Source organism: Leptinotarsa decemlineata, unplaced genomic scaffold, assembly GCF_025532065.1.
Source record: "Leptinotarsa decemlineata unplaced genomic scaffold, Ldec_3_MD MMD2_tig00000035_RagTag_RagTag, whole genome shotgun sequence".
Taxonomy (NCBI): domain Eukaryota; kingdom Metazoa; phylum Arthropoda; class Insecta; order Coleoptera; family Chrysomelidae; genus Leptinotarsa; species Leptinotarsa decemlineata.
The window spans coordinates 27,627,211-27,653,417 of record NW_027412540.1 but is presented as its reverse complement, the minus strand read 5'-3'; the positions used below and the strand labels follow the sequence as shown (position 1 = coordinate 27,653,417).

General features: G+C 36.5%; 1 protein-coding gene and 1 long non-coding RNA gene across 3 annotated transcripts in view; one reads left to right on the top strand and one right to left on the bottom strand.

The window, feature by feature from the left end:
• Shrm (Shroom) overlaps positions 1–26,207 on the bottom strand; it is a 401,550-nt gene that overhangs the window by 111,570 nt on the left and 263,773 nt on the right. For both annotated transcript variants that reach the window (XM_074172193.1, XM_074172192.1), the window contains exons 5-7: positions 24,979–25,609; positions 13,895–14,664; positions 6,385–6,892 (exon numbers count right to left, since the gene is read on the bottom strand). In XM_074172193.1, coding sequence (XP_074028294.1) covers positions 6,385–6,892; positions 13,895–14,664; positions 24,979–25,609 — 1,909 coding nt within the window. The remainder of the gene's footprint in view (positions 1–6,384; positions 6,893–13,894; positions 14,665–24,978; positions 25,610–26,207) is intronic.
• On the top strand, positions 1,582–3,150 carry LOC141481082 (uncharacterized). Its single transcript, XR_012464750.1, has 2 exons — positions 1,582–2,137; positions 2,197–3,150. It is a non-coding gene; the product is annotated as an uncharacterized lncRNA (long non-coding RNA).

Sequence of the window (26,207 nt, the reverse complement as noted above, 5' to 3'; positions counted from 1 at the left end):
ACACTGAATTCTTCTCTAGATACGCCAATGCAAAACCAAAAGAAAGTTAAAGCGACCTTGCTGAACATAAGGCATGTTCAGTTGAACAAAAAGCAAGTACAACAATAAATCTACTAATACTCTGTTATTATCGATGTTGGCAAAAACCTGATTCTCCTCCAGGGCAATCGCCTCTGAAAAATTCCATTTGTAGGATTATGTATAAATGAATCCCTAATGTAGATTACTGAAATAAAAAAAAGTGAAGGTAAACTGGAAATGAACTGAACATGTTGAATAAATTATTACACAACGAATTAAATAATATATAATTAGAATTATTATACTATTTATCTGATTAGATGGCCAGTAGGTTGCCTGTAATTATAAAATACTTCAACCGCATTGCTCAAGAACTAGTATAAGTAACAATATGCAGGCGACGTATAGGCAACACTCATTGCGCAATAGCTTGATTTGGGTTGCATACGCTGTAGGACTTAGAGCACATGAATGGTTTCTATGGAATTGTGTTACAGTTGCAATGTAGGTACATATCGAGGAATGGAACTAAGCTAAGTACATATATTATATACAAAAAATTAAAATCGTGAGAAGTTCTCATTTTGAGATATTTTCAACTTGAAACTATACCTGAATGAACTATATTGAAGTCATGTATGTGGAAGTCATATTGGTTTGAAAAATGCATAATCATCCATTTCTATACGCTCCATTGGGAATGTTATTAACGAAGAAGTTTTTTGGCTATATAGAAAGCTGGAATCCCGATTTGAGGTGACGATAAATCCAAAACAAATTCCGCTTCTACTGCAATAATGTCACCAACCAAAATGAAGGAGATGGACTATACTGATTCGTAGCTTTTACTCCACTAATCTTCATTCAACAGGGTGAATTTTCACGTCCACTTCAGGTATATATCTCCTAATACTCCCTGAAGACTTGAAATTGTACACCAAGGTTGCTACCAATCACCAATAATTTCAAGAATGGATGCTCTTCATTATTTTCAAACAATGAAAAATCGAGAATATATGAAAAAACCTGCAAGGATTGTGATAGAAAGTATGTCGGTCAAACTAAACGAGCTTTTGAGATTAGTTTCAAATAACGCGCTGCACATACATCAATATTGTTTGAAATTTTTGGGACTGATAATGTTTGACGAATGGAAACTACCAACTGTGACAAACATCTCTTATTATTTATTATATGAATTATTGTGATGAAGTCAGGATAAACTTTCACGAGTAATTTTTCGTTTATTTCTACTCAAAAATCATTGATGTATGTCAAGATATAAGTAGGTGGAGTATGATTTGGATATTAGTATAGTATTTATTGCCTCATGACACCAACTTTGTTGAAGAAATTCGTTGGGAACGGTGTTGTTTTTCTTGAGTGTAGGAGCAGTTTTTATCCTAGATGTTTCAGTTATACCTCACAGTAACAACATTAGAAGTCATCATTTTTGAACGTATTCGAACTGATGCTGATTTTCTTAGCCAGAAAGAAGAGAAGTGTAGCTATGGCTAACTTAGTGGCTAAATTCAACATCCCTTGACATGGATAAATTAAGTAATACAAATTGGTCCCAGTATATACAAACCGTTATAGTTATTTATGTATCAAGGGAATTAAGAGGGCCTTAATTACCGATGGCAAAGTTTGCGTCCCGAGGGCCTCTGGCCCGAGGGACAGCAATTGCCTGAGGTTATTAAGGCTCATTAATTCCCGTGGTACATAGATAATTTTATTTCTGACCGATTTCAATAAAATTTTGTTCATTTTTGAAACGGAAAAATGTACCAATTCATTACCTTCCCGGTATATTTGAATCAGGTACCGTTGATTATAGTAGAGTTTTCTTGTTGCTAGGTTGTTGCTATGTTACTTGTTTATAAACAGAACTTTGTTATCAAGCTGTGTTTGCGGTGAAAACGTGTTTTCTACCCCAAATATAATGGAGGATATTTTGAAAAAAGCTGAACAAGCAAGAGAATCATTAATTCCATCGAAAAGTGAAGCCGTATACCAAAAAGAATACAAGATATATCTGGACTGGCTGACACGGAAAAATGTTATGCCAAAAGATGTCACTGAAACTGTATTTCTGGCATATTTTCAAGAACTGGTAAGGAATTTTCTATGTTTTTCGGTAGATTTGGTAGTAATTGTGTTTATTCGTTTCAGTCAGAAACGTATAGTCCGAATTCTTTATGGACTAAATGGTCAATGCTAAAATCGATGGTGACTATACATGAGAAACGAGATATCACCAAGTTCAATGAACTACAGGCTTTTTTGAAACGGAAGAGTAAGAGTTATAAGCCGAAAAAGTCTGCTGTTTTATCTCCTAAAGATGTTATCAGATTCCTAAAGGAATTACCTTATGCAATAAATGATATTCATTTATTGCATAAGGTAATTTTTTTCTTATTTTCCTTTTTGTGTGTATTCATTTCCTTTTTTTTGTTATAGGTTGTTTTGATTATGGGTTATTTTGGAGGATGCAGAAGTCAGGAACTTTTGAATATGAAGATATCGGATATAGAGGACCGGGATTCCGTTATGGTAGTGAACGTACCGGAAAGTAAAACTGGTGTATCGAAGAAATTTACAGTTGTGGATGAAAAAGAGTTCTCCGCTTTGCCTTTATTAAGACTTTATATGTCTTTGCGTCCTAAAGGTATTGAACGATTTTTTTTGAGCTTCCGACAAAATAAATGTACATCTCAGCCAATTGGAAAAAACATGTTTGGGAAAATCCCCAGCAAAATCGCAATGTATTTAGGATTGCCAAAATCATCTTCCTATACAGGACATTGCCTTCGTCGCACTTCTGCTACTGCTCTAGCCAATGCAGGAGCAACTATGACTAACTTAAAAAGACACGGAGGTTGGAAAAGTTCCACGGTGGCGGAGGGGTATTTGGAGGATAGCATCGAATTGAGAAATAAAACGGCGCGTATATTGTCTACTTTGTCATCAGAAGAGGCAGGTACCTCGACTGTAGTGAACAGAAGCTCCAGCCATACAAAAGAAGAAATTGTTTCCAGTGGCGGAAGTAATTTTCAGGGAACATTTCAAAATTGTACATTTATTATTTGTAATGACGTGAATAAATAAAATATGGTTCAGTTTTCATTTCTATTTATTTTTACTTGTGAAAGGTAGAGGGAATTATAAAATCTATAATGTTCCAAGGGAGTTATGACCCTCTTTATTGATAGCGTAACTATGACGATATAAGCTTATAATATCCCGGTCAGAAATAAATAGTATTAATTAACTTATCAGCACAAAAGGGGATTTTTCCAGAAAAACTAAAATACGCAAGGGTATTTCCAATATACAAAAAAGGAGACCCGAGTGATCTGAGTAACTATAGATCAATAATCATTATTTCTAGTATTTCAAAACTATTTGAGCTGAATATGAAAAACCAGCTGTGTGCTTTCTTCGACAAATACAATCTGGTTTCGCCATCGCAGCATGGTTTCATTAAAAAGAAAAGCACAGAATCTGCTCTCTGTGAATTCCAGAGCCATGTAATGAAACATCTGGACAACAACAAATTTGTGATGGGCCTATTTCTAGACTTCTCACGCGCTTTCGACTGCTTCGATCATAAACTACTGATTTCTAAGTTATTGATATATGGTGTCAGGGGAGTACCCCTGCACCTTCTAGAATCTTTTCTTAGGTATCGAAAGCAAGTTGTGAAACTTAATCAGTCCTACTCTGATACCTTACACATACCTCAAGGACTTCCGCAAGGCTCGGTCCTGGGACCATTTCTCTATGTAGTTTATGCAAATGACCTCATAAGATAGCTCTACATGACTAACAACTTTAATTTACATATGGTGTGTTATGCCGATGATACTAATGTATTAGTAGCCCAGAACGATCTGAATGCACTGAAAATTGTAGCCGAAAATACTCTGGAACATGTGCTGAAGTGGTCGAAAAACAATAATCTGAATTTAAATACATCAAAGACTGCTAATACTATGTTAATTACTCTGTGTGGGCATAATCTAAACTGCAGACTTTTTGATGATACCCCCAGTGAATGTTGGGTATAACTTTTGACGCAAACTCAATCTGGACCCCACATATTGACAATCTATGCATAACACTGAGAAAATCGTGCTACTCTTTGAGGTTTATTGCAAATCATTGTTGTGAAGAGATGCTGCTGATCCTGTATCATGCTAATTTCCACTCCCACCTGAAATATGGCATTTTGAACTGGGGAAATTGTTCCTCTGTAAATAGAGTGTTTACAGAAATATGCCATTCGAATATTGGCAAAACTAGGTTGTAGAAATTCGTGCAGACTTTTTTTTTAATTAAACCTTTTAAAGCTGGCAGGGACCTATATCCTAGAAGCCTGTGTGCACGTTTTTAAACAAAGATTTAGTAATATGGGAACGTTTACATAACTATAACACTAGGGGAAAACAGTTGCTACTACCAGTACGCCATGGTAGTGCCCTCTTTCACAAAAGTTATGAAGTGAATGGGTGCAACTTATATTAATATTTTACCCGAGACGATGAAAAACTGTAAAAACATATATGTGTTTGAAAAAATGACAAAACAATTCATATAACAAGAGAATTGTTACACTTTTGAAGAATTCCTCAACTAGAACTTGAAGTTTTTTTAATCTGTGTGACTGTTTATAAATAATTCATTTATTACTTATTGCATATATACAACTATATAGAATATACACACATCGGAAAAGTCTAGGGATATTTTAATAACATACTAAATATCATAAAAATAAATGCATGAGGTCGTTTAATTTCAATTAATTTGGTACACTCGACCACCCTGTAGATTTCTATGTGTTGAACAAAGTCTGCAAAAACGGTAACTAATCTTTCATTAAGTTTTTTACAAACTGTAGGTTTTCCGCTAAAATGAATAATCTGAATGTGTCGAGTTTGTACATTCTATGCAGTTCTTGCTCAGCAATTAAACTGGAAATATTGTGCTTTAACATGGAACGCCATCACTTACCATTCGCTGAGATGAATAGAGCTGTAGGGCTTCTTTAAGGTGGCATGCGACAAAATGATGTAGCTCTTCGTTTGGGGGTCTCCCAAAGTGTTATCAGTCGATTGTGGCGGCGTTTCCGTGAAACTGGCAGTCCAGCCGAACAACATCCAGGGCGAGGACGCGCTACAACTGCAGTTCAAGACCGATTTTTGGTCTTAACCGCAAGAAGACAACCTACAATCACAGCACCTGAGTTGGTTAACGTGTTGCAGCAGACGCACCAGGTAACCATTGGTCGTGATACTGTCAGAAATCGACTGCATGAACAGAAGGCCACTTAGATGTCCACCTTTGTCGAGAGGCAATCGCGGTAGAAGATTTGAGTGGTGTCAAGAACATCAAAACTGGGATGCAAATTATTGGGCCACAGTTTTGTTTACAGATGAATCCAGATTTGGATTTCATCCAGATTCTCGTCGAGTGAGACTGTGGAGACGACCTGGAAATAATGAACGTTTGAGACACGTCCAGGAAGTCCACACATACAAAGGTGGTACAGTAATGCTATGGGGCGGAATCATGATCGGCAGCAGAACCGATCTGGTTTTTCCAAATCGCTCCCTCACAGCTCGACAGTACCTCGACACCATTCTTCCACCTATCGTCCGTCAGTTTGCTGGTGCTGTTGGTGAAAACTTCCACCTAATGAACGATAATGCTCGTCCACATGTCGCGCGTCTAGTGACTGACTGGCTCACCAACGAAGGAGTTGATGTATTGCCATGACCAGCACAATCACCGGACCTGAATCCCATCGAGCATGTGTGGGACATGCTTCAACGTAGAATTACTCCGCATATGGGGAACATTCACACAACGTTTCAATTGAGAGAGCTTTTAATCGCTGAATGGGCAAATGTACCTCAACAAGACATTGACAATCTCATTTTGTAGATGCACGATAGATGTAGGGCCGTAATAAACCAGCGTGGAGGCCATACTTTGTACTGATTCCAATTTTTTTTGTATTACGATTTTTTTTCGGGGTGCCAAAGAAGAGCCATATTTTTTTTAGTTTTGCTTATATGCGCACTCAGTATTTTTGACCATTTAATAAATTTTGTTGTAAGTTACATTCGTTTAATAATCACCCGTCAACCTTTTTTTCCCTAAAGCGATCTAAAAAAAAATTATTGCCATTTTAAAAAATATCCCTAGACTTTTCCGATGTGTGTATTATGTAATGCGCCCATTCATGTCTTTCACAATAATTTTTTCATAGTGTACATTTAACCCATTTGTATCAATGTGTACTACCTTATTGAATGAAATAAACTGGTATTATTATTATTTTAGTGTACTTACATTGATGCCGATCTGTGCTCTCTAACTCCTTCCTTATTTGCTGACCCCCTCGACGATGAACCAGTTCTATCCTGTGAAATCCTTGCCCTCATGGATTGATTGACTCTCATTTGTCTAGGTTGCAATGGTGGTGGTGCTTCATTGATCTGACTTTCAGCAATAGATGCTCTATGCGCCCGATGAGTCTCAGTTGGAAACGGAGCAGGCTGCTTTTTTATTTCCTCCCGGTTATGTGGTCGTAAAGGTTCGGGCCGGTACTGATCCGAAACTCCATTGGCGACGCTCCCATTCAGAATAAGCTTCTGGGCCGTGGGGTATCTGGTGCTGGATCTCTCCTGGTATCCCCTCTGATTCGGAAAACCTAGGACTTGTTCAGGTTTACTAGGTTTTTCAGCTTGGACTGAGGAGTTATACGGTTTGCTGCTGACTTGGTGGAATATTTGTTCCCCTGATTTTGTTTTGATTGAAGATCTAACGCTGTATTGCCTGAGATCACCTTCAGGTAGACCTAAACACAAAAAACAATGGTGAGAGAAGCTAACAGACTTGGAAAAGTTGAATTTTGTATTGCTTTGAATGAGGTCTTAGGAAAACAATTGTTTTTATGATAGTAAGGCGTAACCAGTAACCATGGTCTTTTTAAGAGGGCTTTTGCCTTTGGCCTGTCCTGAACGTCTTCTGTTGTCGTAGAGGATCCACTTGTCCTCACAAGTGACAATCGGATCCAAAAAAGGATCGTTTTGGTTGCGCAAAAGCAAGGAAGAGCAGACCTCGGAACATGACAGTTTCTGTCGATCGTTCAAATTGTGAGTTTTTCGAACTTTTTAATACATTTTGAACTATCAAAAACTGCATGTTATTCTTCTTCGACAGTTCCGATGACCAGATATTGCAGGTTGTTTCTATCTACGATCTTAACATCCTCTTTATAATTCCCGCATTAGTGACTAGTGACAATCTGATCCAAACAATGATCCTTTTGATTTGCGCAAAAGCAAAGAAGAACATGACAGTTTCTGTCGTTCGTCTCAATCAGGGTTCTCAAATCCTAGTCCTAGATTACTGTAGGGCTCATTTTTCAGGCTAGTATCTCAACATCGAACAGTGAAATAATAATAATACTAATGTTTATTTATAATTTTCAATACACGTTGGTATATAAGTTAGTTGTACTGAAGGCTACTAAAAATATAAAGGGAAGGAGAGCATTACAGATTTACATCTATTTTACATATATTTATATATAAACTCACAACTTAAGTGAACATTTCACACCAGGTATTAAATAAAATAACGACCACTGTAATTTTGATTATTTGTGAGATTGTCAATGAAAAAACCTTGGTAACTGTAATAGATTCTTTCTAAAAGAATGTTTTTAATACAATCATGAAATACTTTGTCACTTGTGATTTTTTGAACTACATTTGGTAGCTTATTGAAGCACGTAGTGGCATTATACTGAGGGGATTTTTAATAGTGTGTCATTTGATGATATTGGATTTTTAGAGGATCACCATTTTTTGTATTATGTGTGTTCATCATCAGTATCATTGCCAAATGTCTGGTCGATTTTTCTTGCTGTTTCAGCATCGCTTTGGTTCAATTTAACGACATCATATAAAAATAAGATATGGAGCTATAAAATCAATTATGATTGGAATCGGAATTTCACAGGAAAATCCAACAATGAAAAATCTTTCATAAGAAAGGAGAGACTGACGAAATTCCATTTACTTTCCTGAAATTAACCACAGGCTATTTTTATGATCGGAAAATAATATTTTCCCCTAGATTGGATCGTGTTCAAAATATTATCTGGATACGCCAATTTCAGAAAGCGCCAGAAACTTTCGACAGGATTTTTTATGACTCATAATGTTGAACTCAACTTGAACCTTGACATCAGTGAATCTTGTTTGACTCGAATAGTAGTAAGTAAGCCGGGAGAAGTGATGACTTCATTTTCTGCAAAAACATTTGGAATGTTTGTTCTCATAGAGTGTCATTACTTATAGGTGTGAAAATTACGTTTCCAGAAGAATTTTCAGGGAACATAGTAATGGATTTGAGTTTGTTGAACTGAATACTAAATATAATTACACAAATGTTACGACATTATAGGAAAAAAAAACCCGAAATATTGATATTATCAATCATTTTTAAGACAATCCATATGGAGATGAATGTAAAATACTCTATTCACGAAAAATAAATCATTTCCGTAATTGTTGACTAGCATCTTTTCGAATTTTTGAAAATAGCTTCAATTTCAGAGATCAATCGCTTCTTGATGTTTAAAAAGTGCTGTGCGATACTGAAAACTCATAACTAAGTATTTGTTTACTTTTCAAAAAAAAACAATAAAGAAAACATACTTCAAATATGTTATAAAAATAATAAAATAATTTATAAATCACTAATCAATTGGCGAACCAACACCAAAAATCAACAGTTTCATTAAAAGACCCAATAATGAATCATAAACTGTTATTTTGAAGTGGAAAATCACATCTTCTGTTTATTGCGGTGTTATTTTCTTGGTGAACGTTTTCGGACATTCTCAAGAATGTTCTGTACCCACCAGAATACGTGCGATCGTTAAATCTAGCACATATGCTCGATTTCAATTTTCTTTGAGCATACCTTACATTTCTGTATGTTGATTTGTTTATCCGTAAACCATGGGTTTTGGTATGCTTACTCTCCTTCAGTTCATACAATTCTGCCCATCGATTTAAGTTACTTCGATCCGGGTAATTCACATGCTTTATTCTGCCGTGTACGATGGCTTGCTTCTTGGTCTTGCTGCTGGATGAACGAGAAACATCTGAAAGACTAACCTCTGTTGGATACCCAGCGTGGTATTTGCCAGGTTAGTAGTACCTACGGTGGGAGAGATGCATGTTTCCAGATTTCATTTCGAAATATTTATTTTCCTAAAGATATGAACTTGTCCTCGATAAAGTCTTCTTTGATTTTTGGAAGTAGTTGAATGCGATTGACTAAGTCATTAACTTTCGTGGACACCACCGGATTTTTCTTTTGGGTTGGTGCAACTACACAGTATCTTTTCGTTTGAACTCCGTCCCAGTATTCGTGGTTTTCCTGCCAAACCGTGTTTCCCGCCAACTAGTTATGTTTTCTTCGGCTGGTTTTCTTTTCAATTTGAGCTTTGATAAAGAGAAGGTTTTTGTCTCATGAACTGTGATCTTACATGACGGGAGAAATATCTGCAACAGTTTGTTTCGCAGCCTCCAAACTTTTCCGAATCGAACGTAGACATGTACTGACTAATCATTTTGTTATGCAGTTCTACCATTTCATCTAATCTATCTGACAATTTTCCATATTTGCATTAATTCTTCTTGACCCAAAATCCAATCTGTGAATAAAAAGGCACCCCATGTCTCTCAACTACATCTATCTTACCAATCTATGGATTTAAAATACAACAAATATCAGGCCGTTTGCAGCAAAAGTTTACCATTGCTATCAAGTATTTGTTGCTGTTGTCAGTTACCAAAAAGGTCTCCAAGTTGAGCGGCGTTTCTTCTAAGCGCAAAGATCACATAGTTTCAATCATTAATCTACGCCACCATGACAGATAATCAATTAGTACACTTCCTTTGTCTCGTCTGGGCTCTCCTGCATACGATGTAATAAATCAAAGGATAGGCTTAGGAAATACCATTGACCTCAGTAACCTTCAACACCTGCACCATAATTGTTACTAATCAGATCGAGCTCTGTTGTTGAGTCAGATTTGAATTAATTTCAGATTAACATCTTCTCACTACCTCTTTTCTGATCTTTCCATAGCATCTTATCCTCATCTATCTGAGAATGTATATTCCTTGCTATTTATTTCACAATTGAAGACTTCTTTTTTCTCTGAGATGGGGACTGTCCACTTAGATTTTCCAATTAGATTTTCGATACTTACCCCAGCACCTCACCTCATAGGGCTCATTACTGCGGCTGCCTTTTCCCTTTCCTTGGCGTTGGCTACTGCCTTAAATTATGGATGATATACTGCTCATGTTGACTGCCTATCGAAAATTTTATAGCTCAGAATTCATCTGGCTACGTCTTTGCTGCCGATGAGTATAACCTGCTGAAGAGGAGCCGACTAGAACTGTACGCGTGCTCAAAGTAATTTATCTATACACCTAATTTTTTTATCGTTTCTGTGACCTGTTCTTCTTCTACACCTCTTACGTTGCCGCTGAATATCTACATTCTACAACATCAGATTTTTTTTGTCTTCATCTTCAACCTCATGTAATTTACTTTGCCATTTCATTTGCAAAATTGACTGAAAAGTTGTTCATTGCCTGAATTAACCTGAATCAACTGTTTCTCTTGGTCTTGTTTTTTTGTTGGTTCAATAGCTCACCCTTTTAGATTTTCTCTTCTTTATAGTTTTTCAATTATCAATTGGAGTAGCCACATTTTTGTTTATCATCTTGGTTTTCTTCTTTTTTCAGCTTGTTCATTTTCTTGTAGTTTAACTTTGATTTCAAAAACACAAGAAAATATATTATTCTTTTTATGTCGTAGTTGTAATTAGCTCTTCTATTTATGAAACAATAGAAATGCTTTTGTTTTCAAAACTCTTTTGAACGCATCACTTCATTTCGTTTTTTTACAATTTTGTCAATTATTTCAGCCATGCAATACTGAAATCCCTTTGAAAAACGAATTTCTCTGTTCAATATCTCCCTCTATGTACTCCAAATTTGTATCAGCTCGTTCTTGTTGCATCAAATACCGAAAAATTCTTCAATGAGGAAGGCAGATATTCAATAACACTAACGATGATAATGACGATAATAACATTGAATATAATAACATGAATGAATCTAAAATAAATAAAAAAGTCAAATATATACTAAATAATAACATTTTGAGAAGTAAAAGTTGAATTTAAATTGACTAAACAAATTCAAACAGCAATATTGAAATCTGGAAATGGGAAAATACATATAGCTATGTGGATATACAGAACTGATATCAAAATAAAATTGATAAACATTTTCATAGAAATTATTAAACATGATACTCAGCGGTGATATTGTTTTACAATTACATATTTATAACAAACTGAAAGTTTATTTTTTGTAGTTCAATCATTAACTATTGTATTCAGTTCAAGCTTTTCTAACAAGAGCTTGCAATGCCTGGAAAGTACATTTTGGCATAGATTCATATTCATTATGATTTTTACATTCAACAGTGAATACATTAGATAATTATCTGAAATTCAAACATTTTCAAGTTTGTATTTCCATCAGAATTTGTTATGGTCTAAACATATTGAGGTATTGAGAACAAGAATATCTCATTTATTAGCACCTATTTAGAAATACAAACTAGGATCAATTAGAATACAAAATATTATATATGTTTCATCATTGCATTCAGAAATATGTCTTAGCTCAGTTTGAGGTAGAGAAAAAATTATACTCTTTGTTAACTCAAAATTTTGCCAAATAAGTCCAATGAAATATGTTTTATGATTAAATTATAGAAAACCTACTTACTAACTTCAAAAGAAGAAATTGGGACACGTTTAGCAGGGGAGTCCACGATGCAAAATGGGGATATACTTGAGCGTCATTGAGACATATTAGGTTGCGAAGCTTAGATGATAACAAGAAAAAAATGTTATACAATATATACCTTTTCATCAGTGGGGGAAGCGGCTATAGATTTTTAAATATGTAAAAAAACTGTTGCATGGACATACTCGAGCACGTCAGATATTGATAGCATCAATGTCCTACGTATTTTTAATAATGTTGGTATGTAAATCTGATCGTTTGCATGATATGGGTGGTTGTACGTAAGGGTTAAAAGTGAAAAGAAAAAAAAAATAATTGAGCGCGTCAGATTTTTTTAAGGGGGTGTTGAGTGCAACAAAAAAAGCTCTCATTGAATAATCTGACGATTTGAATCGGACGCAAACTCGCGGCCATTATTATAATGTGCAAAAAAATTCGTCATTTTGAAATACTCAAGCGCGTCAGATTGAGATATATATGGTTCATCTTCATGTTTTAGACGTGCTGTCTCATAATCTGACGATTATCTAGAGGGATTCGCTTAATCTGACAAAAACAATATTTTTTTTTTCAATTCATTGAACTTAATTGATTGAAAAGCTCAGGAAACAGCATGTGAATAAATAAGTGTAAGTTTTTTAGGTAGAATACTTGTATTTATAAGAAAATAATTAAAAAAAGATTATAATCAATTGATTAATTAATGAAGAAAAGAGGAATGAAACTTTTTATGTTTTTTACCACTTTTATTTGTAAGCAACATTACTGCAGTTTCGTCCTATAAGGGCATTTTCAAACTTATATATTGTATAAGTTTGAAAATGCCCTTATAGGGCAGTAACGTTAATTACAAATGAAAGTTTAATTTCTCTTTTCTCCATTATGATTTCCTACCACGTAGTAACGGCTACATCCATCAATTAATTGATTAATTAATCATCATCTTCATCTTCATCACGAACGAGTTTCTGTGATCAGCTTTGATGGCGTCATGGCAACAGAATTCAGAGTGGATACGGAGTGATAAAGTAATAGATAGAGAAAAAGTGAATAGAGAATAGAGGAATAGAAACTCGGAGAGGAAAATATAGGTATCACACAGCTGCACGCATTAAACTTTATCGACGAATTTTTGTTATTTCGGTTTGCGGAAATCGTCAGATTATATATTGTCAGATTACTGGAATATACACTTTTTAGCAGGTAATTAACTCACCCTACCTTAATCTGACGCGCTCAAGAATTTCTGATGATCAATTGTTTTTTTACTAATCTGATCCTTTATCCCTCACAGGCGTCCTTATATATGGGGCCCATATTTGGTGGAGGTACTTAACCGGGTACAAGGTATCTCCCTGTATATTAATCTGCCGCGCTTTAGTAAATCACGAAATCCCCTCTTGGGTTCCCGTAATATTAGGAGCAAAAATTGTTTACCCAAATTTCGCAAACATAGAGAAATGTTCCACGTTCTCTAACACACATAAGCTGCACAATCTTGTTCAACGTACTTTTTGCTCTTAATTTTTCTTAGTCAAGTATGTTTTTTTAGTCAAGTATGTTGAAGCAGTATATTTTATATAATGTTCGACTTTTAAAGTGAAAAATATTCTCTATTACAAACTGTGATTGTTCATTGGGAATTCTAATACTATATTGAGTAAAAGCAACAGTCAAACCTTTCGCATAAAGGTATGAATGTTAGAGTTTGATAAACCTAACAAGACACTTTCCAAGAGTAACAAAAAAAGTGTCATCTAATAAGATCATTCGAAAATAACGTAGCGGAATCAATTGACAGATACATTCTCATCGAAGGTACATTTGAAGTCATAACCTCTGGTTCGAGAGCCGGGCATAATAGCACTGCTTTGATCAATCGCCAATCAAATCGAAACTCTATTAATATTTTGGGAGGCCTAAGATATCTAACAATTACCCACCTACAATTTGTTGAATCACCTTCGACTCTTTCTTGGACCGCTGAACTTGCGGAGCGGGTACTTGGTGGCTAGTACTACTCCCTTTCAACCTGTCGTTGAACTCCTCCCGAAAACCAGCTTCACATTCTGGCGGTGGCGGAGGCAGCGGGTCGTCGTTAGCAATAACCTCGTCTTCCACAACGGTAGGTGGAGAGGGAGGCGGCAAGTCCGGGCTAGGTACTCTCTGGTTCTGGAAGAGATCCGGAAACGCGGTTCGCAAATGTGGGTTCTTGGGAGGTCTAGCTGGAGGATTATCCGGCACCCAATCGTCCACGGATATCGCCGGACCTACTATCATTGGCCCCAACATCTCCGTGGACAAACTCCCGCAGGAGTTGCTATGCTGATGTCGCGGAACCGTTTTGCTGAAACCCTCCGTTGGTTTCGATTCCAAACTGGAGGCGAAGCTGCTTCTCTTCGAGTTGTTGCCCGAAGCGTAGTCCGACGCAGACGAAGCGCGTCGTGACGGCATTTGTACTTTCACTTTTGGAGGGGGAGGAGGTACGCTCAGGGGTGCTTGGGCAAGTTGAGGCTCGGATCTCCAGGCGCTTTTGTTGTTCGAGTTGTGTCTTTCGTAGAAGGAGAGGAGGGCTTTTTTCTGGATGGCTTTCAGTGTTGGATCGGGTACTTTGTGTTTCTTTTCCGGGTCCAGGTAGGAGTATTTCTGTTGTTTCTCCAACTCGCTTATCCGGTCTGCTACGGAGAGAGCTGATTGAAGTGACAAGGACAACCTGCAAAATAATTGACTGTTTAATGACATCTGGAAAAAATCAGAAATATATTCAGGATGTTTCGAAAATCAACCCAAAGAAAATTTCAGCAAGAAGTGAAATACTAATAATTTTTGAGATAGTAAGTTTCATGAATATTTTGATGATGAATCATTATTATACTATAAATTATCATTAATTTTATTAAAGGAAATCGATTATTATGGGAGAACCCAGAATAATCATTTTGTTGATCAAAATCAATAATAGAACCGGTTCGTTTGTGATTCAGAAAAAACTAGTTTTTGATATAGTACCCATCTGAAAGATATTTCCTTTTTTTCTCAAGTTTACCATAGTTTTTCGTGATGAGAAGCTCCTTATCAGATTGAAAAAATGCTTCAATAAATTATACTTTGAATTTTCCACACTTAGAATATTGGTTGAAAAGTTTTACTGTTTTTTCAATTATGCTGGTACACCTTTTTATTTGAATGGCTCATCAACTAATTTACTAATACGTGTATTTTCCGATTTCACACATCTATAGTTCCCAAGCAAATTTCGGATTATTTCAATTATCAAAGGTACTTACTTCAGAGGTCAATTGCGGGAGGTGATTTGTTCGATTGATTCTATAATTGATCATTAGTTTATCAAAAAAAAACGACTTCAGAGCGGACACTTTTTCTAGTTCTGACTTGAAGCACCAAAAAAATTTATGCAAATTCTTTGATCCATTCACCTCGTATATCAATGAATTAAATAAAAAGAACGATTTACCCCATACTACTTTTCCCACTTCAAGTCAATATCGTGAGCAAAAAATTCATATATATAATTCGCAATCGGTAAATTTCCATTTCTTGTTTCTTTGAATTTTTTGGTTTGAAACTTTTGTTGCCAGAGTCAAGTGAATTAACTAATGGGTGATTTTTTAGAAGAAATAGGATTTGATTTTCAAAACAATACAGAAAATTAAAAAAAAAATGATGAAATCTTCATTGGAATCGGTAGAACGATCAATATAATTTAATGTTTGAAGATGATTTCATGCAAATGCTCCGTTTTAGGTGGCCCATGCGCAAGGTCCAATTTTGGCACTCTCTCTAACATATCGACCGATATTTCACGTATAAAGGCTTCAATATTCGCTTCCAGAGCGTCAGTCGTTGCTGGATTATGTGGTTTAATGTCCAATAATGTAAACTGGGTTTGAAATATAGTCACTAGCTTCCGAATAGCTCCCTCAGTAGACCGACGAAACTGGCCATAAATTGGAAGAAGTGCACGATGCACTTTCTTCAAATTCAATAATTTGCAAGCGTTGTTCATTCGTAAGTCGATTCATGGTTAAATTATAGACCAAACTGAACAAGTTTGACAATGATGCAAGACACGATTCACGCGTGATCTGTGAAAAATAGTGTTGCCAAAAATATACCAGCAAAAAAATCACACAGTAGCTGCCTAATTTCACAACTGATCAGTAATCTAATGAATTTAAACTATTCATTTCATTTCATAGTCATGTTCTATTCTTCCATTTACATGTTTTGCAAGTTTCAATGAAAGAGACCGATACTTTTCAAAGTTTGAAATCCTATGATGAGAAAACCAAATCAGAAGATTTACGAAAGCTGGTTTTTAAACATTAAAAACTGGAATGGAAATTCTTCATATGATTTAAAATGGAAATGAGAAATAAAAATTGAATAACTTTATGTTGTGATCAAACTAATTCAGGTGACTGTTGATATTGAAAATTGATTACATACTAGTTATTAAAAGATAACTAATCCTATCATGCTGGATCATAGCCTTGATTATATTTTATAATGATCATGGTGAATTTCGTCTCATTCGGTCGCCTTTAAATTGAAAAATATCCATTAACTACCAATCAGAGGACTACCAACACGTTATTACGAAAATTCACCGATAATCGATGTTGAAAATTGGAGTATAATCAGTGTAATTCTGAATTGAGCACTCGCAATATAATTTTTATGAAGAGTTTTCAGAAATATACCGAATTGACCATTTCAACAGGAATGATAAAACCAGAATAGAGTAGAAGTAAAATTATTGTTGGACTATTTGTAAAAAAAATGCACAGGTGCGTATTCTGTAGCTATTATAGCAATATTTATATACTAGTTGATATCCGCGTCTTCGCACTCGTAGAATTTGGTTGTGAACAAATAGTGACATTTCTTTAATGACTGAGGAAACTGAGGAAATTCAATACATTCTTAACTAACCATCAAGAACAGTTTTCTCTTAGCGTGTGGCTCGAAGTTATTAGGGATGATTTAATTGGGCCTCATTTTCTACCTCCTCCATTAAATGGTGAGGCGTACGTTCAATCTTTAAGAGAACTGCATCCAGTACTGCTGGAGGAAGTTCCTTTGGGCGTCATAAGGGATATGTTTTTATGCATGATAGGGCTCCGGCCCATTTTAGTCAAGTAGCACGTCAACATTTTACTGAAACATATGCAAATCAGTGGATAGATCGAGAAGGACCACAGAACTGGCCCGCTCGATGCCCGGATCTCAATTCTCTCGATTTCTCTATTTGGGGCCATTTACAGCATTTGGTTTATCGTATTCCTGTTCGCGATGTCGAGGACTTAGGAAACCGCATCATCGATGCGTGCAGGGTAATCAGAGAGACTCCAGGAATATTTGAGCGAATACGTGGCTCAATGCGCCGATGTCTAGACGCATGCGTAATGTCTGAAGGTAGACATATTACTATGATTTCTACATGTTGTGTGTTTTGTTATTAATAAATTAGTTTTGTTTATTACCCTTTAATCGTTCAATGCAGGTACTAACTACAAAATAACAATGAATTCAGTTCGCATTTATGACGATGTATCTCTGTAGTTGTTCGTAAAATAATATTTTGCTGCGAACTGGTTTATTTTGGGCAAAAAACCCAAGAGACATTTTTTGTTCAGAATGAAACAGGCTATCGGAAATAAATTTTTAAATGGTAAACAAATAATAAGACACAAAGTTACATTGGAAATACATTTTAGGGGTTGCGTTTTCCACCCCTTACAACCATGGGGTAAACCAAATAAGTTTCTGGCTAAGTGTATTTTTGGTAGTAGAAAACGACAGGTTAATTTCAATATTGTAACTTTTTTAGTGCTTGTGAAAAAAATTGTTATACAAATTTTATGTACACCCTTTGAGGGGCTGTATTTCAACAAAGTATGCTCCAATGAAGTTCCTTTATATGAAAGATCCTATCTTTTTTTCGATGAGGAATCACCTTCTCAAATGTTTTACACTTAGTCAGTTACGCCCTGCATATAAGGTAACCCATCAATATGATTTAGTAGACGAATTACCTTTAGCGTCAAAATATGCCTTAGTTTCGATGATAACTTCTTCATTAGGTCTATATTTCTTTCCAGCGGGTATTCTCTTCAAGAAGAAATCGCTGGGGGCCAGATCTAGAGGATACGTTAGATACAAAAACAATTCGAAGTCCACTTCATACCTGAATACTCTAAATATCAAAATATTTCAATAACTGGTCTGAAAAGGTGTATTTGCACTCAATACGTAAGATACTTTGTACCTTTGACGATCTCTAGCCAATATAATAATTCGGTATTTCTCTGAAACCACCGGAATCTAGCCAAATTTTTTAAGTGGGTATGCATGTCACCGATGGAATGCAACGCCGATGTACCATGAAGTAATAAAAATATTTAGCATCAATAATCAATCCCATTGTTACACAAATAACGATAGCATTGCCCGAAGTCAGTGGTAACCTTGGAAATCGCATTTTTTATTGTTCAAGATCCATGAATGATGAATGCGGGAAAGGAAAATCTATCGGAGCGTTGAAAAGATTAATAACCTTATAACAGAGAATGATTAGTATTTCAATTATATATTACGATATTCCGCATTCTCCAGTTTTGTTCAATAGAACAATTCCCTTTTCATGAAATATTATAAATTACCGCGCACATTGTGATTTACTAGTAATTTGCATGTTTAAATTAATATATGATCAGTTCAAACGCAATTACTGCATTATCGGTTGAATTATGAAAATTGTAAATTGTTTGTGAAAGATACTTGATGAATAATGAAGTATATCGTTCAATTAACTCCGTGGAATATAAATTAATGGCAGTACAGAACCTTTGCTACACCAGCAATATTTCCGGTAGATTCTAGTCAGTTTAACATCATCGAATAGGTTTGTTCGCAATATGATGAAATGAATAAATGTAATAGTCAGATCAAGCCGAAAAATCAAGCCTCAACACCAGTGTAGCGATTACCTGGAGAGTCTGGTGGCGGTGGAGCGTATTCGAAACTTCTAATTTTCCATGACACATCGTTCTCTATGGTCGTTTATCATCAGTTCTTGAGGCAGTTGATTTTGTATAGGTGAAGGACCAAGTCACGACGCAAAATTCGCCAAATTGTGATCTGCGAAAGGCCGAGTTCTTGTGAGCGACGCGAAATCGACTGTCTCGGAATCTCTTGCACACTCTCACAGACAACGGCGATGTTTTCGGCAGATCTTGCATTTACTGAATCAGTGTGCACAAATTTATCCTCTGGGTAGGACAATTATGGCAACCAAAAGTTTAATTTTTACCCATCATACATTTTACCGTTATATCTTCAATAAATTTGCAAAAAATCGGATTGACAAGGAATCTATGCCTATAATGATAGATACCAATAATAATGATTCACATGTTTGAAGTATTAATGACGAATTTTATATGGACAATGTCTATGGTTGAATTATAGTAGGAAATGGATTATGTTGGCTTTGATCCGACTTAATCTGATGATGGGAGTCGAAATTTTGCCTTAGTTATCTGAACTATTGGTATGACGATGAGTATGTCTTAGTGAGAAGGAACTTCTTTATAATAATTCATAAATGGGAGTTTCTTTACTGTTAACACATTTTTCAAATCAAATTCAATAATTAAACTTCATTCAATAGATGGACTAAAAACTTCGAAGGCCCACACACAGATGGCGTTACTATTATAAAAACCATACTATTTTTAGTTAACCCCAACTTTCAAAAGGCACGTGTACAAATTCCACAGCTGACGGACTATTAGTTTGTGGGTTAGAATATTTTGAGTGAAGCAACTTTTGTTAGTTGGAAGAAAATGGATGAAAAGGAATTTCGTGTGTTGGTGAAGCATTGCTTTTTTGGCAAAAAAAAAAACTGTTGGAGACAAGGTTTGGCTCGATAACCATTGTTCGGACTTTACACCAGGAAAATCAACCATTGAGAAGTGTTTTGCTAAGTTAAAACGATGTGAAATGAGCACCGAAGATGATGCACGCAGAAGACGCCCCAAAGAGGCTGTTGCCGACGAAAACATCAAAAAAGTTCACAAAATAACTTTGGATGACGGCAAAGTGAAGTTAATCTAGATAGCTGAGGCTCGGAAGATATCAAAGTAACGTGTTGGACATATCGTGCATAAGTATTTGGGTATGTGGAAGCTCTGTTCAAAGTGTGAGCTGTGCGACCTCACAATCGATAAAAAACACTAACGAATTGATGAATGATGAGCAGCGACTCTTTCTTGATCTCAGACTCCAAAAGAATGCTCGCTGGAAAGGAATTCAGCACCAAACTGATGACTGAAGACGGGGAGCGCCGTCTTTGGCGCTGCTTCTGCAGTATATCCCCTGCTTTGGCATTCGAGCTACTGTTCTACTGTTTGACAATTGAAATCTACTGAAGTCTTAGTTTACTTTTTATGATAATTATTCAATGACCGTAAGTAGTGGAAATTAGCATGTATGTGGTATGATTCTGTGAAATATATTTTTTACTATTTTTATAAAACAAAATCTATTGCTGAGCTTGAAAAAGACTTGGCAATACTGGTCATTACATTGAAGCTCGTGCCTCACAAAGACAATACAAAACATTATATTGACTAGGTGTTAACAACTTGACACAACATTCATAGATTCCTATCTGGTACTTGAATGAACGGTTTGGAAAAGAGAAGAATACTCTTAGATCCATCCTACAAAGTAACCCAAACAATGATAGATGCGTGATCAAAGTATGATCACCAGGCACATTTGCATCTGTTGGGTGAAATAGAGAAGCCTCCTCACGCTGGCCAATCAGATACAACTGCCATCGGCTGCCGGAATTCATTGTTACAGTGACTGAGTAGTCAGTTACGTTTCAACATCTGTGGTGTATACATTTGTGGTATGTTGAAGTTTAAAATTTTGAAAATGTCAAGTATCGATACAGCTGAAGAGACTGCTAGTTTGTGTCTCTACACCCCACCAAAAATTTTTCCTACACCCAGCCGGTCGTTCCTTAGTGCGATTCTGTACAAGCAGCCTTGTCTGGGGGATCATGTGCACTAAGCATGATAGTGTTTTGGAGCACTCCGTTGCTTAATTAGACAGAATGTAGTACTGATTTTTCAAGTTCCTTCAATCGTTATGGCAGCTCCGATATACGATAGGGTTGCCTTTTATGTTTCGGGATTTGGCAACCATAGTGTTGCTATCTGGCAACTGACAGCTCTATAGTAAAGTTGGACATTTTTGAGCTTATACGTACACAGAATGTTTTGACATACGCACGCTACTTGTGTTGTTAACAGTAACGTAAAAGATTCATCTCGGCCCAAAAATGGAACATTTTCGTGCGATTATTTTAACAACTTTGGACGTGCATTAACTCAGCAACAGTGCATGGATGAACTTGACTGAATTTTCGGCGACGAAGCTCCATCAAGAACCAGTGTTTATCGATGGTATGGTGAATTCAATCGTGGTCGTGGTTCACTCCATCGTGAGATTGAGACAACCTTAGACATTAGTGGGACCAGCATACACTCGATATTGCATAAACATTTGACTGTCAAAAAAATTGTTTGCGTTGGATCCCACACAATTTGACAATCGCTCAAAAAAAGGCTCGTGTCGATTGGTCGAAGGAAACACGTCTATGACATCGTGACAGGTGATGAATCGTGGATTTACGCGTATGAGCCGGAAAGTAAACAGCAGTCGACTGTATGGGTGTTTCACGATGAGCCAAATCCAACGAAAGTTGTTCACGCACAAGCAAATGGTCGCCTGTTTTTTCGAAAAAACTGGACATGTCGCAACTGTACCACTAGAACAACGCAGAACAGTCAAATTTAAGTGGTACACAACCATTTGTTTGCCAGTTGTCTTCCAAGAAATCAGGAAAACCAACCGCCAAAGACGGATCACTCTCCACCACGACAATGTGAGCTCTCACACATCGGTTCAAACAACTGCATTGTTGAGCACCTAAAACATCGATTTGATGAGTCATACTCCGTGTCGTACTAACTTGGCACCGTAAAAACCAAAATGAGAGGTCAACGTTTTTCGACACCTGAAGAAGCGTTGCTGCATTCAGAATGCATGTTTTGGAGATACCTCAATCAGAGTGGCAAAAGTGCTTTCACAACACAACAAAGTTTTTGTTTCGGGGTTGAAATTAGATGATTTTAATGTATTTCCACGTGTTAAAACCGAAAGTGACCATAAAAATTATATATTAGCTCTTGTTTTCAAGATATAGTATCATTATATTATATATATGTATATTGAGTTTTCAACAAATGAAATATTTCATCACCAACAGTTGGTACACATGTTTGTTTACATAACACCCCTCTCATCAGCTGTTCTTAAGTAGTAAACATAACCTATGTGAGTTTGTCAATTGTACGCACGTGGTTGCTATTGAAATTATCGTGTGAAGTTGATTTTTAAATTAATTTAAGTGCTGATCTGAAATGCCTCGAAAGTGTGTGAATTCTGTCGATAGCTTTTGCTATATATGTGGTGAAATAACATTTGAGGCTCAGAAACGTAAAATGACACCTATCGTTAAGACAGCCTATGAACATTATTTTGGTGTGAAAGTTGGGGACCAAGATAAATCATGGGCTCCTCATATATGTTGTAATTCTTGTTCCGTCATATTGCGAGAGTGGCTGCAAAATAAAAACCGGGCAATGGCTTTTGCAGTACCTATGGTTTGGCGTGAGCCTACCAATCATACAGAAGACTGTTATTTCTGCTTAACTCCTCCCATTAAGCAAGGTTTATCTATGAAGAAAAGAGGAACGGTTAAATACCCTAATCTCCCATCTGCTCTTCGGCCTGTACCACACTCAGACAATTTGCCAGTCCCTTCTCCACCCCAAAACTATGAAATTTCAGAGGAAGGTGATGAAGACTGTTTAGAAGGAGCAACCCATCCTTCTACATCCTATGACCCTGATTTTGAGGTAAGCGATAGGTATAGTGATCCGCACAGAATTAGTCAAGCAGAGTTGAGTGACCTTATAAGAGATCTTCGCTTGTCTAAGGAAAAGGCTGAGCTGTTAGGGTCAAGACTACAACAGTGGAATCTTCCAAAACATGATGTGAAAATATCTCAGTACAGACAGCGTTTGAGAAAAAAGAAAACCTCGTAGTTTGTTCTGATGTTAATGGTTTGATGGACTGCTTGAATTTGGATCACACTCCATCTGAATGGAGACTGTTTATAGACTCTTCAAAACTAAGCTTAAAAGCTGTACTTTTGCATAATGGAAATCAGATACCCTCTATTCCTATAGGTCATGCAGTTCACATGAAGGAAACGTATATAAATATGAAAACACTTCTCCAATCAATCAAATATGAACAACACAAGTGGCACATCTGTGGTGATCTGAAAGTCATTGCTATACTCCTAGGAATGCAATTAGGGTTCACCAAGTACTGTTGTTTTTTGTGTCTGTGGGATAGTCGGGATAGAAAATCTCACTATAAAAAATGAACTGGCCTACACGAGACCTAAACCCTAATGAGAAAAATGTAGTTTACGAGCCTCTTGTAGATCCTAAGGATGTTCTCCTTCCCCCATTACATATTAAGTTGGGACTAATGAAAAACTTTGTGAAGGCCATGGACCAGGAAGGACAAGCTTTTAAGTACTTGAGAGCAAAGTTTCCCAGGTTGAGTGATGCTAAAGTCAAGGAAGGCATCTTTATTGGGCCTCAAATCCGTGAAATCGTAAACGATCCTGCTTTTGACATGATTTTAACAGGAAATGAAAAAAGAGCCTGGGAAGCCTTTAAGGGGGTTGTACATGGGTTTTTAGGTAACAAAAGAGATGATAACTTCACAGCATTGGTTAAAGAGTTTCTTCAAGCTTACCACCAACTTGGATGCAACATGTCCTTAAAAATTCATTTTCTTCACTCTCATCTTAATTTCTTCCCACAAAACTGTGGAGCTGTGAGTGACGAACATGGAGAAAGATTCCATCAAGACATTGCCTTAATGGAACAGAGATATCAGGGCCGTTGGAATGAAGCAATGCTTGCAGACTACTGCTGGTCTGTGTGTAAGGATGCTCCAGAAGTGTTTTATAAAAGACAAGCTAAACGACAGCGATCTTACAATGAATCGGATGGACTTAATTGAAATTTGGTGGTACAAACTTCTTTTATTTGTCAAGACACTAAGAATAATGTTTTTTTTTATTAATTTTGTACTTAAAATATTCTAAAAGAAACATAACAATATTGTTTTATGTACTTTCACTTTTCACGTATAGTATAACTACTCTTTAAGATTAAGTACTGTGTATCTCATAAACCAGAGCTAATAAAAATTTTTCATTGTTATATTCGTTTTTATCACCCCAAAATTAGTAGAAATTGACTAATTTAGTGTAGGAAACGTTCAAAAAATATTTTTTGTTGTGTTGTGAATTGGTTCAAACGCATGCAAATGTGTATAGATCTTCATGGGGAATATTTTGAAAAACAATAAGGCGATTTTCGATGATTATTATTTGTTCTTGTTCTATAATCCCGAAATATAAAAGGCAACCTATCTGATATTTTAAAGGCTCTTCCAAATGTTGTAATTGGGAAAAACTAGCTAATAAGAGAAACTGATCAAAATTCTTTGAACTTTTTTGGTTTGGCAAACCGAATGGAAATTTTTGTGAACTGTAAAACTCTACCATTATAAGGAAAATTTTTTTCTCCAGGACAAAACACAAGCACTACAGAAAAATCCTCAAGACTTTCTCAGAGAGGTGCCTATGCGAATGTAGCAATTCCCGTGGATTTGAATCGCTGGAGATGAAATTCCTCTGAAAAAACATTCTCAGGAAGTTTATTCTATATAAACGCAGTTCTTCAAATAAAAGAGTTCTCAAATAGTGAAGTTCTAGGTGTATTTGTTTTTGGTTCCAGTCAGAATCAAGTGGACAACAATAATATTTTGCACCTACCTATTACTAGACGTGTTGCTGGTACCACTCGGTTGATTCTCACTTTCTTGTACCGTATAAGTGTTCAAAGGAAACAACTTGAGTTTATTCACATTATTGTTCCTGTGTTCCCTATCCTTCCAGTTGCCGCTTTCCTTCTCCCCGCCCATGTACAGGATGCTTTCGGACTGATGCCTCTGCGGAGTCTGAACACGAGCACTGTGCACTATGAGCTGTCTGGAAGAATTGCTCGAGTTGGCGAGATGCGAACTACTGAGCGAAGTCACGGAAACATCACTCATCGAACCGTGCCACTTGAGAGTTTCACTGGACGAAGCACTTCCAGAACTGGTGGTCACAACACTGTCTCTCCCCTCGCGTTGTAAACTGGGCTCCTCAGGGGTCAGTTCGTCCCACGTGGCCGAGGACATGGGTCTGCTTACGGCTGCTTCGCTGTCCCTCCGCAACCGATCTAGGAACGGGGTTGAAGTGGAGTCTGTGCTGGATACGTAGCTGTGATAGCCTTCGGATTGGGCGTAGGAAATTTGCTTCTGGTGAAGGTGAGTTAGCATACTTCCTTCGTGTTTGGAATTCATCGAACTGTACAGGGAATCTTCGTAGTTTCGGGTGTATTCCATAAACTCCTCCAAGCCTGGAACATATGAAGTTATCAGTTTGTCATGGATCAAAAGTAGGATAACTCTGTCTGGACTAACTGCGATTTTGAAATGATTTGAACCCAGTATTTATTCAATTTTGAAAATACACGTTCTGCAAAAGTTGCAGCAGCTGATCCATTTGTTGACTTCAATGCTTATATAACTTTTAAACTATGATTTTATTAAAACAACGATAAAAATAAAATAAAAACAACAATAAAAATTAATTGGCGCTCCGGGGCGACTTCATTGATTCCAGTGGCGCATTTGCTTTTTCAGCTGCAGGAAAACCCGGAAAAACTTGCAGCACCACATCATCTGAAGATCTTGATCTAACTATGTCCTCTCTCCCATAAAACAAAATGTAGGGTATTTCCAGAGGCTCCAATAAATTCAATGCATCGCCAGAACACTTCGTGACACGACTATCGTCAAACTTAAACCAGTCCATTTCTTCTTTGACCAAGGTGTAATAATGACCAAATTCAACGTCAGAACCAGAGTGAACAATGACTGCATAAATATTATAATAGTGGTCTGCTAGGTTGAAATGTTCATCTATTTCGAACCTTCCAAAGAGTTTCTTGCTTC